General features: G+C 40.3%; 1 protein-coding gene across 1 annotated transcript; it reads right to left on the reverse strand.

Annotated features, from left to right (window-relative positions):
- Nucleotides 1–1,366: 1,366 nt before the first annotated feature.
- Nucleotides 1,367–14,438, reverse strand: LOC109430464 (26S proteasome non-ATPase regulatory subunit 11-like). The gene is made up of 4 exons (XM_029876744.2): nt 14,284–14,438; nt 13,350–13,959; nt 12,766–13,035; nt 1,367–2,353 (listed from the first exon to the last, which is right to left on the reverse strand). Exons 2-4 carry the CDS (start codon nt 13,884–13,886, stop codon nt 1,910–1,912), a joined length of 1,251 nt encoding a protein of 416 aa, XP_029732604.1. The 5' UTR covers nt 13,887–13,959; nt 14,284–14,438; the 3' UTR covers nt 1,367–1,909.
- Between the last annotated feature and the right edge of the window lie 517 nt (nt 14,439–14,955).

Here is a 14,955-nt window from a genome sequence, read left to right on the forward strand (position 1 = left end):
CGGGTGGTTTGACGAGGTGTAACGGTCGAGGTGTCGAGGACCAGACAGAGCAGGGAGCGATATAGTGAAACAAGAATAAAACCATAAGCAAAATGTGGTTTCTCAAGCGCTAGTGAGTATGGAACAGAATGTTATGCAGAAGTTTTACGAACCTGCAATTGCGTGCGGAGAAAAACAGCACTTTCTTCCGTCATTTGCAACGAGCGTGATTGAAACTTTCTGACTAACAAACCAATGAAATGGTGGCGGCCAGGTGGATAGATCACATCGAGGAATTATTGAACGATGGGAATGGACGACCGTTTTTTTTCATTTCTTGTTGGGTATAAGTTATTGCGACCAGGACGACCAGCTTTTAGATCTATTGTGACGAGCGATAGACAGAATTCCAATTGTCGACGACGGATAGACTGTGGAACCTCCAACGGCAGCCATTAGAGGAAAGATCGCAGGCATGGCAACCATAGTCGGACTGAAGCAGGTCAATGCTCCTTCGAACTTTCTGTGGTTTAACATAGCACTGGAAGGAGCGAAAAAGAGAGCTGGAACGGAACTTGTCACGCTGTCGCATGTTCCCGTGGTAGTGGTGACGAACTAGTGCTAGGTGGTGAAAAGTTTGGTGTTGTGGACGAATTTGTTTATCTTGGTACTCTTGTGACGTATGCACAGGAGACTGAGCCAACGTCAGTGCAATAGAGGACGAAAAATATACCTACAACTCCCACGCTGAAGAAAATTAAGGATAAACCGTAGCTAAAATTGATTGACTAAGAAAAGTTGACCAACGGTTCCTACCGGTTGATAGTCAGGATTACGAAACTGGACAGCTACCGGAGGAGTGGAAGGAATGGATAATCTGCCCAATTCACAAGAAAGCCAACCATTTGAAGAGTTAAAACATCCGCTAGATCATCGTGAATTCTGTCTATTCAAAGTGCTATTCCAGATCAAGTTCCTTCGTCTGCCACCCAAAACGAATTAGTTTTTGGGAAGTTATCAATAATAACTCTACGCCGAAACTAACATCCCAAAGGAGGCCAAAGCCGGAAGGATGCGGTGACCAGGACATGTTGCAAGAATACCGGACAGCAACCCTGTAAAATCGATGTTCGCCACAGATCCATTTGGTACGGGAAGGCGATAGGAGCGCAGCGGACAAGATTAGTGGATCGGTAGAACTTGATCTGGCGAGCATCGATCGTGATCGAAAACAGAGAGCGGCACCCCAATAGAAAACGAAACAGCATACAACGTCTCTGAAGCGGAAATCGAACCTAAACGATGCGCCTATCTGCTTGCCAACACATGAATTACAAAAGGGAGGTGGTCATCACGGCCAAGTCCAGTAAACCAACGCATTCGGACGTAGATTTTTACGAAATAATTTACTTGATAATGGTTTGAAGGTTCTTCCTAAATCAAATCTGCAGCGGACTGCTCCTCCTGATGGTCTTATTCAGCTGGGAGTTTGGAGTTTCATCCTTCCTCCTCATATTGATTTTCATCTTAATCATCTTATTTTCTTCCTATCTTTTTTTTTTGTTTTGCTTCAGACAGCGTAAGTTGTAGATTAATGTTTTAACGCTATAAGTATCATAGTTTCCGGTCTATTACTCAAAGTCTTACAGTCATTAGTGTTGCATTCCAGTGGTTCAGCGTTTGATGCGAATTATTATTGATTATTTCGTCACTTTTCAGTTGTGTTAGTTTGCAATTTATTTTCTGCAGCTAGTGGACTTGTTTCTTTTTGCTATATATTCTTGTTTGTAAATGAACCAACCAACGATAACGGGTAATAGAGACGACAAAATGATTGACAAATTGAATATTTTTTTTTTTTCATACAAATCGGAAAACAAAAAAGCCTAAATAGAAGGGAATCTACTATCCCGCTACCCCGCAGGAATACTTACGTCAATTTCTTAGCCTTTTGGTACAATGTGTCTACTACCTTGCCCATGTGCTGTATCGTCTCCAGGGCCGTATCGTACGTTTTGTCTACCGGTGTTTCTTCGAACACAATCAGCACGCCGACGCCCTGATCGAGGATGCCGCTGAACTTTTTGTCCAGGATCATCTGCGAGAGCTTCTTCTCGACCTGGGCGATGGGCAGGGCGATTTGCTCGGCGATGAAGCTAACCTCGACGCGGGCATACGGCTCGATGATGCGGCACAGATTCTGCTCCAGCATTGTGTCGTACAGGGTTCCCAGGTGGGCCTTCACGATGACGTCGTCCTCCAGTTCGTGCTTGTACTGCTTGAGACCGTCCTGGAAGTCGGCCAGCGAGCGTTTGTGCGAAGCCTGGGCGACCGATTTCATAGCATCGATATCCCGGCCGGAGTAGGTGATTGCCTGTGGGAATGAACAAAACACAGTAGAAGGTATTAGTGTAGGCATACACAGCCAGCTCTCGGAAGAAAATGATAAAAACGACTACTTCTATCATTTTTCTTGTCATTATCAATACTTGTAGCGCGTCAGAGGACCATGGCATACAGGAAGATGAAAAATGTAGCTACTGTGGTGGAGATCCACACGACTTGCAAGATTGTCCGGCCTATAAAAGACGCATTCAAAATAAGAGTCACACCACAGACAAACAGACGTCACACTCTAACCACTTCCCATAGTTGCACTTTTAAACGGATTATTCAAATATTCTGTAGTTCGCAAATCTCTCGCTCACGGTGCTCGCACCGATTTTACTCCTGTTTGACGTTTGCACACTACCGCCATCTACTCAGCGGGTTTGCGAAACACAGCTTAATTAGCATTGGGCGATTATACTTTTGTGACGATGATTTTGATCGCACTTTGTTCCAAGTAATATGTCTGTTTGTCTGTGGTCACACTATTGTAAGGCGCTCCAGACAGACATATGCGGAGATGGTGACACTAGATTCCGTGTCTGAATCAGCTGTCCCACTTGCAAATCCCTATCACGAGTTGTCTTCTGATGATCAGAACGATGGCGAAACTGATGAGGCAGCAGGATCTTCTTCGGAGGTACACGCACCTAGAAAACGGGAGTCATCATTCGCCGGGATTGCAACGGAAGATCTTTTTGAAATCTTTCCTCAAAAATTTGCATAATGCGAAAGGAGGCGGAGTAAATTTAAAATCTCTGAAGAAACAGGCCTCTGATTGCTCAGATTACTCCATGCTGCAATAAAGACCTAGTGAGCCCGCCTCCAACTGTTAAGTATACTTCGAAAAAAAGCATTCGACAAAGTAGCAAGAAAAAGGCTACAAAAGCTCCTCGAGCTTCAACTAAACCACCCAAGCCCAAACGAGGACTGCTAACTTTAAGGGTTCTTGTGGATCGCTTGTGGATTTTTATTCCAACAGTAGAAGAATATCTACGGAATTTAACACAATCATGGCCTTTTCTTGCTTCAATCATATCTTTCGATGGCTAATTCATCAAGTGAGGTGCATGATATGATCATTGTGCTACAGTGGAACTGGCATAGTTCAAAATTTAAATTAGACTTGTTTAAATTGATTCAGAGTTTGTGATATATTCGGACTTTGTGACACATGGCTTTCCGTTGAAGACAAACTCAACTTCCACGATTTCAATATTATACGCCAGGATAAAGATGGATATTATGGGGCAGTACTTTTTGGGGATAAAAAAGCTACATATTTTATTGAATTCCAATCCCGACTCATCCTGGCGTAGAAATTGTCGCTTGCCATTGCCAAATAACGCAAAGGGTAAAGATCTTTGCGTAGCTTTCGTTTACATGCCTCCAGGAATTTCAATTAACTGTCGTCATCTGTGAAACGCAGTTTCTACACTATCACATCCAGTTTTAATTCTGGGTGAAATGAACTCACACGGGTGGGGCGAGCCTTATGACGAATCGCAGAGCGGCTATTTTCTATGAATTGTGCGACGATTTCACTTTGAACGTTTTGAATACAGGTGAAGTGACAAGTATTGCATCCGATGGCAAAGAAAGTCGGTTTGACCAATAGAAAAACTAGCCACAGAAGTCCAATGTCGCGACTGTTCGTGTGACTAACATCTAGTTTGCCACGCCCTTACAACGTCCGTAGCGGTACTAGAAGTGTCAAATAAATTTTGTTTATCAAAACAAAAGATCCTCCACAAGCTGGACACTTAAAAACAAACAATTATTACAAATAAAGTTATTATTTTAAATAAATATTAAAAGTGACTACAGCGCCATTGGAGTTCTAGTGTATTTCTATTGTTTGACCATTCTCAGAGATCAAGTACACTATTATTCGATTGTTTGTGGAAGGTGATCGAAGATCCTCATTGTGATCCCTAGCCCATTATAACCACCATAAAACATAATTGCGAAAGGTCAGACGAACCAATTCAGGTTCCTTTTGACCTCACTAGAAATGTCGATTGGCAAAAGTATGCAGAAGCGGTATCTTTTGGAGTTGAAACATCCAATCCCCTATCACCTTTGGATTAGTATCGATTCCTGTCCGAACTGATTTACAAGAGCGTATTAGAACTACAAAAACGACGTGCATACTTCAAGAAAAGACCAGCCACACTTGGCTGGGATGAAGACTGCACCCAGTTGTATCTTTAAAAAATCTGATGCTTTCAAAGTTTTTTGTAGGAATGGCATCTCAGATCTTTATAAAGAGTACCGTAAACCGAGGTCAAATTGATCAGCGGGGTGAAATTTATCATTTGGGTACTACATTGTAATTGCTTACCAGGAACTTCTAAGCGTCGCAATGATCTCAAACTTCTTTCCTCATCTAGTTGATAGATGTCTAGAGATGAGTTTAGACTTTTATTTGTTAAGAAAAAAGTTAGTTTTGCCTTATTTTTTAAGAAATTTGTAATGCATTTCTCACTTAGCTGAAATCATAGCTTCTAAACAATCGATTGCCACTAGGACTTCCCGTAAATTTTATGTTTTAACATTTTTGAGCAGCCTTGGTTGGAAAGTTATAAAGCTATTCTGAATATGAATAAGTTAAAATAAGTTCTTTTTTTGACAAAAAAGTCATGTATTGTAACAGAAATCACTTATTTGAAAGGAAATTGCCTACCTTTAGGCGTTAAGGGGGAAATTTCAAAATTTAATTTTGCATTTTGAGTATCAAATTCACTAGTTGTAAGAGTTTTGACGCGTTATTCGTGTTTAGAAGAGCAAAATTAAGTGGATAAGGACATTTTTCTTTTTAACCGATGCTTAATTGTATACTGATCAGGGTTGACAATCGTCCTTCTCGTCACCACTGCGTGAAGATAACAATAAAACAATCTTCATCCGAAAGAACAACGGTGACGATTAGCTTTTTCGTCGCCGACTGCGAGCTTCACGACGAAGCTCAATCATAAATAGTCACCCACCAACTTTTTCGTCGTCCTCTTTGTTCTCTGGAAATGAGCGACGACGGGCCAAGCGAATGCCAACTGGGAATAGCTTTTATTGGCGTTTCGGCACTTAAAGTGGTGTGAAACCTCACTAGCTCAGTTGGTAAGAGTGCTGGATTGACAATCTAGAGGTTCGTTGTTTGATTCCAGGTGCAATTGTTTTTTTATTAAAATCTTTTTTTTTTTGTGTTGCTGGTGGCAACATTAACTCCGTCGGCTAGACGCACTTGGACGAAAAGCGAAACAAAACGAATGAAGATTTTATTTTCGTCACGACGCAAGCCCTTCATGACGATTCGCTGGCTTGAATGAGTCATCCGATGTGGAACGAGCAACGATGGCGATCTAGTTTTCGATTTCGTCGTCGACTTTTTTGGTCGTACGGCGACGATTTTCAGCCCTGATACTGATTAATTTCACCCCAAAGTGACATCTTCAATTTATTGATTTTTGAAGTAATTTAACTAAAAGTTTAAATTTGTTGAGCAAAATTCTGTCACATAGTTTCATGGAGATCCACTGAATACTGATTTTACAGAAATTCTTTTGGCAATATTTGAATTGGCACTAATGTTATCCGCGAAAGTTGTTTTAAAGTGATCAATTTGACCCCGGATTACGGTACGCTAAGCTCAAATGACAACTGAACAACCAGCTGAAAGCGAAAAAGCGTAGATATTGTCGACACTTCATTAAAGGCCTTTTAAGAAAACTTCAATGACAATGCTTTGGAGAGTGGCTCTCAACATGCGGAACGGCTCATCTTCTAACGAGAGTGACGAATACTTGAACCGTTGGATATTCAACTTCACCAAAAAGGTCTGCCCAGCTAAACTGGTCTCTTGGGAAACTTCCTCAAGAGACGGTTCTCTGGACAGACCATGTCTCCATGTTCTCTATAGCTCTTTTTTTTTCACACAATTCTTCTCCGGGAACTTTACAATTGATAAAGTTCAATCTTCTGAAAAATTTCCCAGATGGAGATTCTGAAGAATCTCCATTCTCCCAGAGAATGGAGACTGGTCAAAGTAATAGTTATTCAAAAGCCTGGTTATCCAGCGTCTGATCATATTTTTTTACTTATTCGTTTATTTGGAAGGCTCGGGCGCCACATGGGCATAACTGAGCCGAAATCTTTTGTATTTACATTGATTTTACATTTTACAATTTATTACTGCCTTAATACTATGTTAGTTTAGGAAGCCGAAGTACTCGCGGCTGTTTCGAGGTTAAGGAAAACTGATCATAATTCCACAGACAAACAGACGTAACACCTTGAACGATTTTCATGGAAATCCATCGCCCAGTTCACACTACCATCACCTGGTGGAAAAGTTGCACGAATCACTGTGTTGTGCAATATTGTCAACAGGAGGCGCTAGTGTGAAACGTCAAACGCATAGAAAAACGATGCGTGCGCCTCTGGTTGTGAAAGTCACAACTATGAAAATTTAAAATGATCGTTAAAAGCGTGGTCGATGGAAATTTTGCAAGTGTTACGTCCGTTTGTCTGTGATAATTCTTACCGCCCAATTTCTATGTTCTATCAGTAATTTTACAAACTGTATGACCGTTAAATTTCATACCCAGTGTGAATATAAACTAGGACTCTTTGCTGATGGAGTAGTAATGTTGAGAATTCGCAATTCTACCCATGATTCTTTTTTCAAATATTTCCAGAATTCACCCTTTGAATTGATTTCCAGTTTCTCGCAGGGTTTTGAAATTATTAAAGGTTTTCGTCTGGTTTTCTCTAGTTTGTTTCAAGTACATCCAGAGGTTTTTACATATTTGCTTCAATAAAAAGCTCCTTTCGAGATGTTTCATGATTTTAGTTTTTTCGAGGTTTTTTACGGGGTCTTTGCTAGAATATGAGCCCCCGCCGGATTTTCTTCCAGAGTTTCTCGCTGGATTCCCGGAGATCTTTCCAAAAATTTTCCGAAGTTCTTCCAGGAATTTCTCTTAGTGGTTTCGGAATAGTTTTCCAACAGTTTCTCTCGCGATTTTTGCAGAAGTTCTGCCAGGTTTTTTTAGTGACAAATTTCTGATATTTTTCGTGGGTTTCCTTGCGGTTTTCTTTCTAGAAATTTTCAAAGATCCCCCTTAAATTTTCTCCTGGGATAAGCCAAAATGTTTTTTTCCCAAATGTCCCAGTTTCTCTCAGGACTTTTTTTTTAATTTCCTTACGAAATTTCTGCAATAACTCTTTGCGGAGATTTTCATAAAATTTTACCAAGATTCCTTCAGATATTTCTTACAAGAAATCTCGTTTCTTATATCAGGAAACATTCCGAGAAAAACTCTGAAAACATCCTGCAAGAACTCCGGGAGCAATTTTCGAAAAAAAAAATCCCAAAAAGGAGCATCCAGAATCTCGGAATAATTTATATTAGAGATTCCGGAAAGAGCTCTGGGAATAATCCAGAAAAAAAAATGAAGAAAATAATCTCAAGGTTATCACTGCAAGAAACTAGATAATCAACTACAAGGAAAAGCCTTGAAAAACATCCGAAAAAAATCACGGGCGAACTCCATGAACAATGGCTCCTGTAGAAAACCCAGAAGGCTCTCCAAAAAATCTTAAGAGAAAGTCCAGGATAAATTCTGAAAAACTGAGACATCCTAGGTTCAAAACCGGAAGGAATCTTTTGAGAGAAGTCCCGGAAGAAACTCCGAGAAATCCCACGAGAGCCTTGGGAAATCTACCAGCTGAAACATCTGTAGAAATCCAAGGAGAAGCTCTAGAAGAAAGCTATCGGAAATTTATTGAAGAAATCGCAGGGGAAACCTCGGAAGAAATTTAAAGCAGAGTTCCTGCAGAAAATTAATGAAAAACTCCTTGAAACCCTTGGAGGAGCTTTAGTAGAAATCCCAGGAATAACTCCTTCAAGAGGAATCCCGAGAGAAACTCTAACAGAAATCTGCGGTGTATCCTGAGATAAACCCTTGTGAAGATCTCGAGATAAATCCTGGTAGAAACGAACGGGAACTCTGAGGGGAATACAGGGAAAACCTCTAGAGAAATTCTGTATGATCCTCGTGAAAATTCCTAAAGTAATCGATCGGAATTCCAAAACCCTGGAAGATTCTCAAGGAAGCATCCCGGAAAGAAATGTTGGAATCTTGGAAAAATGCTGGTAGGAATCCGGAAGAATCTCCGGAAGGAATTAAACAAATGGTGTGAACAAATACGGAAGGAATCTTGTTAAAAACCTTGGGAGGCAAAGGTAAAGAAATGCCAGAAAGAAACACTGACGGAATTTATGGAGAAATCGTTGTAGCCAATTTTCATGATGGATACACTAAGGGCCGATTTCTTCACCTCGGCTTAACCGGTAAGCCAGGCTTACCCATATAGTTAAACCTGGTTTAACGCTTAAGCCAGGGTGAAGAAGTCGGCCGTAACACTACATAATCGAAAACTTTTTGATTCATACCCACGTGTAGTAAACTCTGTGAACTTTATTTCTGAGTACATCTACAAATACGCTACCTACATTTTATGAAAATGATCCAATGTTATATTTTTTAATATCGGTGAAAAATTTCCCTGAGTATTCCAGGTTTTTCCCTGTTGAATAAAATATCCTGAGGTTTCCCGGTTTCCAGGTTTTTCCAGGTAGTAGACGCCCCGAATTTTCTCCGCAAAAACTCAATTAGTTGTATTTTCTTATGTTTTAGTTCTGAAACGTAATCTTTTGGGAACAGTCATTAACTTTGAAATACCGTGGGGTCTGGTTTGCTTCAGAGGGGGTGCAAAAATGTTAACAAAGGATCAATTTTTCACGCACAATTACCGGAACATGGTGAGGTGATCACCCGGAAGACCCCATAAAACTTTACAAAACGACTTTTCTCTCGGTTTTCCAGTATGGTTCTTTCTTCTGTTTCCTCTCAGCAGCAAAACGCCCACCCAATAAAATTGGGACGAATTCAATACCGTTGTCAGGGCTGGTAACAAGAACTGATGGTCGAAATAGTTATTTTAGTGACCAAATACTCGAAAATAGTGACTTACATATAGCAAAAAAGTGGCTGAATAATTACTTTTGGCACAAAAGAATGACAACTTTCTAGGTTTAATCACCGCAAGACTTTATGATAATTGAAATTTTATTGGCTTTTCTCGTTGAATTTAATACTACTCAAAGAAGGAGGGAGTAACGAAAGTAATGAAAGAAACGGTGGATATAATCACAAGTGTGCGACGAGAGAAATTGAATAGAAGTTGACAATTAACAGAGGGCCATAATTGAACAACACAATCACAACGACGACCCCTTTGCCTAACGTCCTGGTTTTGAACGGAGGATACTTTCAGAAAACCTCCAGGAATACGCCTTTTCCATGGATTCCTGCAGAAATTCCTCCTGTTGTTTCATCAGAGATTTTTCTAAGGACTCATCCAAGTATTCAAGGATTCGTCTAAGAATCTTCCGACAGCACCACTAGTAATTCTTGTAGGGACTCCTCCAGAAAATTCTGCTGTCATTTATTAATGGATTTTTTTAGATATTTGGTGTTCCTACTGGGAGTCCTCTTGAGATTAATTTAGGAGCTACTACTGGGATTCCTCTTAGACATTACTCCAGGATTTTTCTGAGTTCTCCATGTAATACCTGTAGGGAATTCTCCAGGATTCTTAAGAGCAACAATTGGAGATATAACTGCTGAAAATGCTTGAGAAAACTCTGCAAGCAATCTCGAAGAAATTATAGTAGGTATTTCTGAAGGAATATCAGTAGTTATTTCTGTATGTGTTTCAAAAAGACATCCTGAGAAATCCTTGAAGAAATCTCTGAAGAAATCAGCAGGAATTTCTGGGAGAATTTTAAGAATTTTTGGAAGAACAGTAACACTGCCGTCGGACGCACACATTTTGACATTTTAGAGGTTTTTATGTTAAATGTCATATTTTGATACGTATTTTTGAAATGTTTTGTCAACATATGAATTTGTATATACAGGGTGTTAGGTTCCTGAGTGCAAACTTTTTAAAGGGTGATAGAGGACCATAAATGGAGAAAAAAATTGTTCAACGCATATGGTCAAATCTCAACCGTTACGTAGTTATTGAACTTCCCATGTTTTTGACTCTTATTGCCTTAACTGGCTATAACTTGAAAATGGTCAAACTTATCGAAGTTTTTTGAGCCTTATTCAAAAGATCATTAAATTTTCTATCAAATGGCATCTTTTAATCGATTGGATTAGTTAAACAACTAAGTTTTCTTGAGCAAATAGCTCAAAAGTAGTGTGTTTTAATTCATTTTTGTCAATTATCTTTGAAAAATGCGTAATGATTTAAAATTCTTTCTTATGCAAAGTTGTGGCCCCTGTTCCACTCTACAATTCATTCTTTGACATCAAACTTCTATCTCTTATCGTTTTGTTGCAATTTCGATTTTAACATCGCATTTCAGATCATAAATTTGCAACTGTCATGGAAAGCACTTTTTTGCGCATTGTGCTGCACATTTAAATCAAAATTGCAAGAAAACGATAAGAGCTAGAAGTTTATTGTCAAAGAACGAATTGTAGAGTGTAACAGGGGCCACAATTTTGCCGAAGAAAGAATTTTAATTTATTACGCATGTTTCAAAGATAATTGACCAAAAACAATAAAAATACACTATTTTTAGCTTTTTTTTTTTTTTTTTGTATTTATGTGTATTTTAACTTATGCTAATTCTACACTTGATTTTTTTTTTTTTTTTTTTAGCTATTTTGCTCTAGAAAACTTAGTTATTTAACTAAACCAATCGATTCAAAGATGCCATTTGATAGAAAATTCAAAAATCCTTCAAATAAGGGTTAAAAAACTTCGATAAGTTTGACCATTTTCAAGTTATTGCCAGTTAAAGCAAAAATATTCAAAAACATGGGAAGTTCAATAACTACGTAACGGTTGAGATTTGACCATATGCGTAGACCATTTTTTTTTCACCATTTATGGTCCTCTATCACCCATTAAAACGTTTGCACTCATGAACCTAACACCCTGTATTTCGATAGTTGAATTGCGTTGAAGTCAATCAAATGAGACAATAGTCAAAGTTCATTTTGAAACTTCAAATGCGTTTTTCTCTTGTTTTTCTATTGTAACATGTGACATTTATGCGTCCGAGGGCAGAACAGGCATCCCAAGTAGAATTCCAAGCAAAATTTCAGCAGAAATCGTGTGAAAAATTCTCTTAGAATTCCTCCAGGAAGAATGCCTGATTGGTTTTTCTAGAAATTTCTGGGATTCCTACAAGAATTTCTCTAGAAATTCCTCTTAGAATACCTGCATGAATATTTGCAGAGATTCCTTGAGGAACAACTACCAAAATTTCTCCAAGCATTTTTGCTAGGATTTATCAAGCATTTCTAGAAGATGTTTCTGTAATTATTACTCCTAGGAACTGTTCAGGAATTCCTGGAATATTTCCAGTAGGAATTGCGCGGTACTTCTATTGTAGGAACTTCTCGCTCGTAGCATTTGGTATACACGCGATGTTCAGGATAATAAATATAAGCGTTAACTGAAACAAATTTCAACTACACGTGTAGTGCACACGTTACACATGCAGAAGCGACGCCTAATGCCAAATGTCCGGTTCCCACAGGGCATTTTGAAAGAATGCCGGATAGCAAAGCTGAAAAGATTGTGTTCGCAAGAAATCCGAGTGATGGAAGACAATGTGAATAACACAGCAGTAAGTTGACCAGGTCGAATAATTTCTTCTCGACGAATCAAGACGCCTAGTGCCCCTTCAACTTGGTAAATTTAAGTTTCTGTCCAACATAACAACACGGAAATGCACAATTCTTCCCATTGCTATAGGTTGTAGATCCTGTCAAAATAGGAGCATGAGCATAGATTTGACAGACGACGATATCGTAGGAAATAATTCCAAAACAATTGCTATGAAAAGTATGGCATAAGAGAAAAGAAGGTAGCTCAGAACTATAAATAATTGAGTGAATTAGCCAGTTAAATAGCGCTTGAATATACTCCAAACTAAGTTATTCCTGGGATTCGACTAAAAATTCTTCAATTAATTCTATCAGAGATAACTTCAACAATTCCTTCAGAAAAGTGATAGCAGCGCACCTATATTTTAATTAAGGTGAAACGGGACGCCGTGTTATTTTTCCTATCTTGCCTCTCTTTCTAACAATTTGCCTCGCGATTTTGAAGATGGTAATCTCGAGACCTATCGCACTGAAGATGCTGAAAACCAATCAGCATATGCACTGCAAGTGAGCATACACAATGATAGGTTTTTGTTGCAGAATATGAAGTAGAATCTGAGATTACCATCTTAGTAGCAACAGAGCAATGGCGGATATTTTCTCGACCGTCCCGTCCGCCCTTAAAGTAGATTACTCCACTACTCACCAATTTTCCGCTGACGATCTGGTTCACGTCGTCGCTCTGGCCCAGCATGATCTTACACAGCAGCATATACTTGAGGGCGGTCAAGGCCTTCGGGCTCTGGACACTGTCGAAGCCCTCGAACGCTTCGTAAAAGTACGAGAAGGCGGTCTTAAAGTCTCTCTCATCGGCGGCATGCAGGATTCCCGACTGCAGATCCAGTGTGGCCTGCACCTTCGGGGCACAGTAGATCGCATTGGCCGTAGTACGGGCCGAGGTCAGCGCGGCGCGGGCCTGTGAGAAATAATAAGGGAGAAAGTTGGTATGTTAAGTAAATCGGCACCAACATTTCAAAAGGGCGTAACTGCATGTGAAAGTAGTTCCTTCTTTCAAAGCTGCAGATCGTACTGCCTTCCTTACACTCAAACCACCGTGGTTGTCGGAAAGAGGAAAGTTTTTCCCATCTAGTACTTCTTGTGAAATACATGGAAAGCATAATACATGATCCACAGCTTTAAAAGAAGGTGATGACTCGAAAAGCAGTTACGCCCTTTTGAAATGTTGGTGTCGAAATCTCAAATACGCCTAGCTTGGATAAAGATCCTTACCTTGGGTAAATTGCTCAGCGCGTGGTAGGTCTTGCTTTCTAACAGTTGCACCTCGACGAGCAGATTCTTGTCGTCCAGCTTCTTCAACTCCCGCAGCAACTGGCTGCCGAGGGCGAGAGCTTCCGTGTACATGGCCGTGTCGAAGTACAGCGCAATCAGTCGGGCCTCCAGCGACTGCCGCAGGAAGGTGCGCTTTTCCTGTTTGGCCCATTCGATGCACTCTTTGCACAGCTGCACTTCGATTCCGGTTTCCGCTTCCAGATCCAGGAACAAATCCACCAACGACCGGACCAGCTTGGCCGCCTTGGCCTTACTCAGGAAGCTCAGGAACGGGCGGGTGACCTTGATCAAATCGGCCAGCTCCTTGGCCTTGCCTTCCTTTTTGTACGCTTCGCCCAGTTCGAGAATCTTCTGCTCCTTCTGGCGGATTTGCTCCTCATCGTTTTCGTCCACCTCCAGATCGGCCGCAATCGTGGACAAATCCTGGCGATTCAGCTGCAGCGACTGTGCGCGATCGAACATCATTGCACCAGCCATTGTGTGCGGGATTCGGAACCAGTCCTCACTGTTTATTCACGGAAGTTCACTGCTTCTCTTTGTTCAGCACAACCTAAAACGGAACGATAGCAAAATCCTTCGTTATTTTGCTTGTATGATTAAGCAAACTTCAAGCATGAACGAAGGATAAAGAGCTGAGCTGACAGCTGTGTCGGTGGGTGGCGAACGGGGGGAGGTGATCCCCCGATGGATACTCATCGTTAAAGTGGAGGACGAGGCGAGGCGAGTTTCGAATCACACAAGTCATCGAAACGCTACCAATTTTCCCTCGAATGCGGGATGTCAACAAGCGCAAACTTTTGCAATATTTCCATACAAAATCAAATGCTCATTCACAGAATTCAACCAAAACCTGTTCCGCGCAACGAAAACTTACTTTTGGTGGTAATTTAATCCAGTCCGGGTGCTTTTTACTGCCAAAATTTTGCGATTTAATGCGGCTTTGAATTTCCTTACACAACTTCGTGTCTTGCTTTGCTTGCTACTTTTGAACGATGACAGGCCATCGCAGCCAGACATCGTCTGACAGCGGCATCACAGTTGGTAACGTTGGCAGCAATGTTTTTCGGTTTGGTAGCAAAAGGAAGTGTTGGCAGAGTTTCTTTCTGAAATCCCATGAGAATTTTTGCCCGTTCAATGAGGAAATGTAAATAGCGAATTTTCAACTATGCAATTATATAGCAAATATATACTGAAGTAGAATTAATTATAAATAAATAATATTGGAAAGTTCACACCAATTGTTGTGTGGTTTTTGTGGTGCAATGCCGAGGAGCGATGCATGCACAGCAAAGAACAACACAGTACTCAAATATTCCAACCGTTTTTGTTGTGAACAAACTTGAGGGCGATTTTTTTCTTGGATCTTTGTCATATAAACGAAAAAACAAAGCGTTATTATTGCCGCGCCTACTTTGTTGCTTGTTTTTTGCTTGCACTGCACTATTTTGATTTTGTATGGGATTTTGACATTTCCTGGCCTTGTTGTTTACAAAATCTCAATAAGAGCGAAAAAGAAGGAAAGAATTTCGTGCAGAGCCCTATTCTT

This window comes from Aedes albopictus, chromosome 3, assembly GCF_035046485.1.
Source record: "Aedes albopictus strain Foshan chromosome 3, AalbF5, whole genome shotgun sequence".
Lineage (NCBI taxonomy): Eukaryota > Metazoa > Arthropoda > Insecta > Diptera > Culicidae > Aedes > Aedes albopictus.

What these genes read in the sequence shown, in the direction of transcription:
- LOC109430464 (XM_029876744.2), bottom strand. Translation starts at nt 13,886, where the DNA reads ATGGCTGGTGCAATGATGTTCGATCGCGCACAGTCGCTGCAGCTGAAT. An exon ending in CGCTGAGCAATTTACCCAAG is followed by an intron (nt 13,036 to 13,349) that starts GTAAGGATCTTT and finishes TATTTCTCACAG; the next exon opens with GCCCGCGCCGCGCTGACCTC. An exon ending in AGATCGTCAGCGGAAAATTG is followed by an intron (nt 2,354 to 12,765) that starts GTGAGTAGTGGA and finishes TCATTCCCACAG; the next exon opens with GCAATCACCTACTCCGGCCG.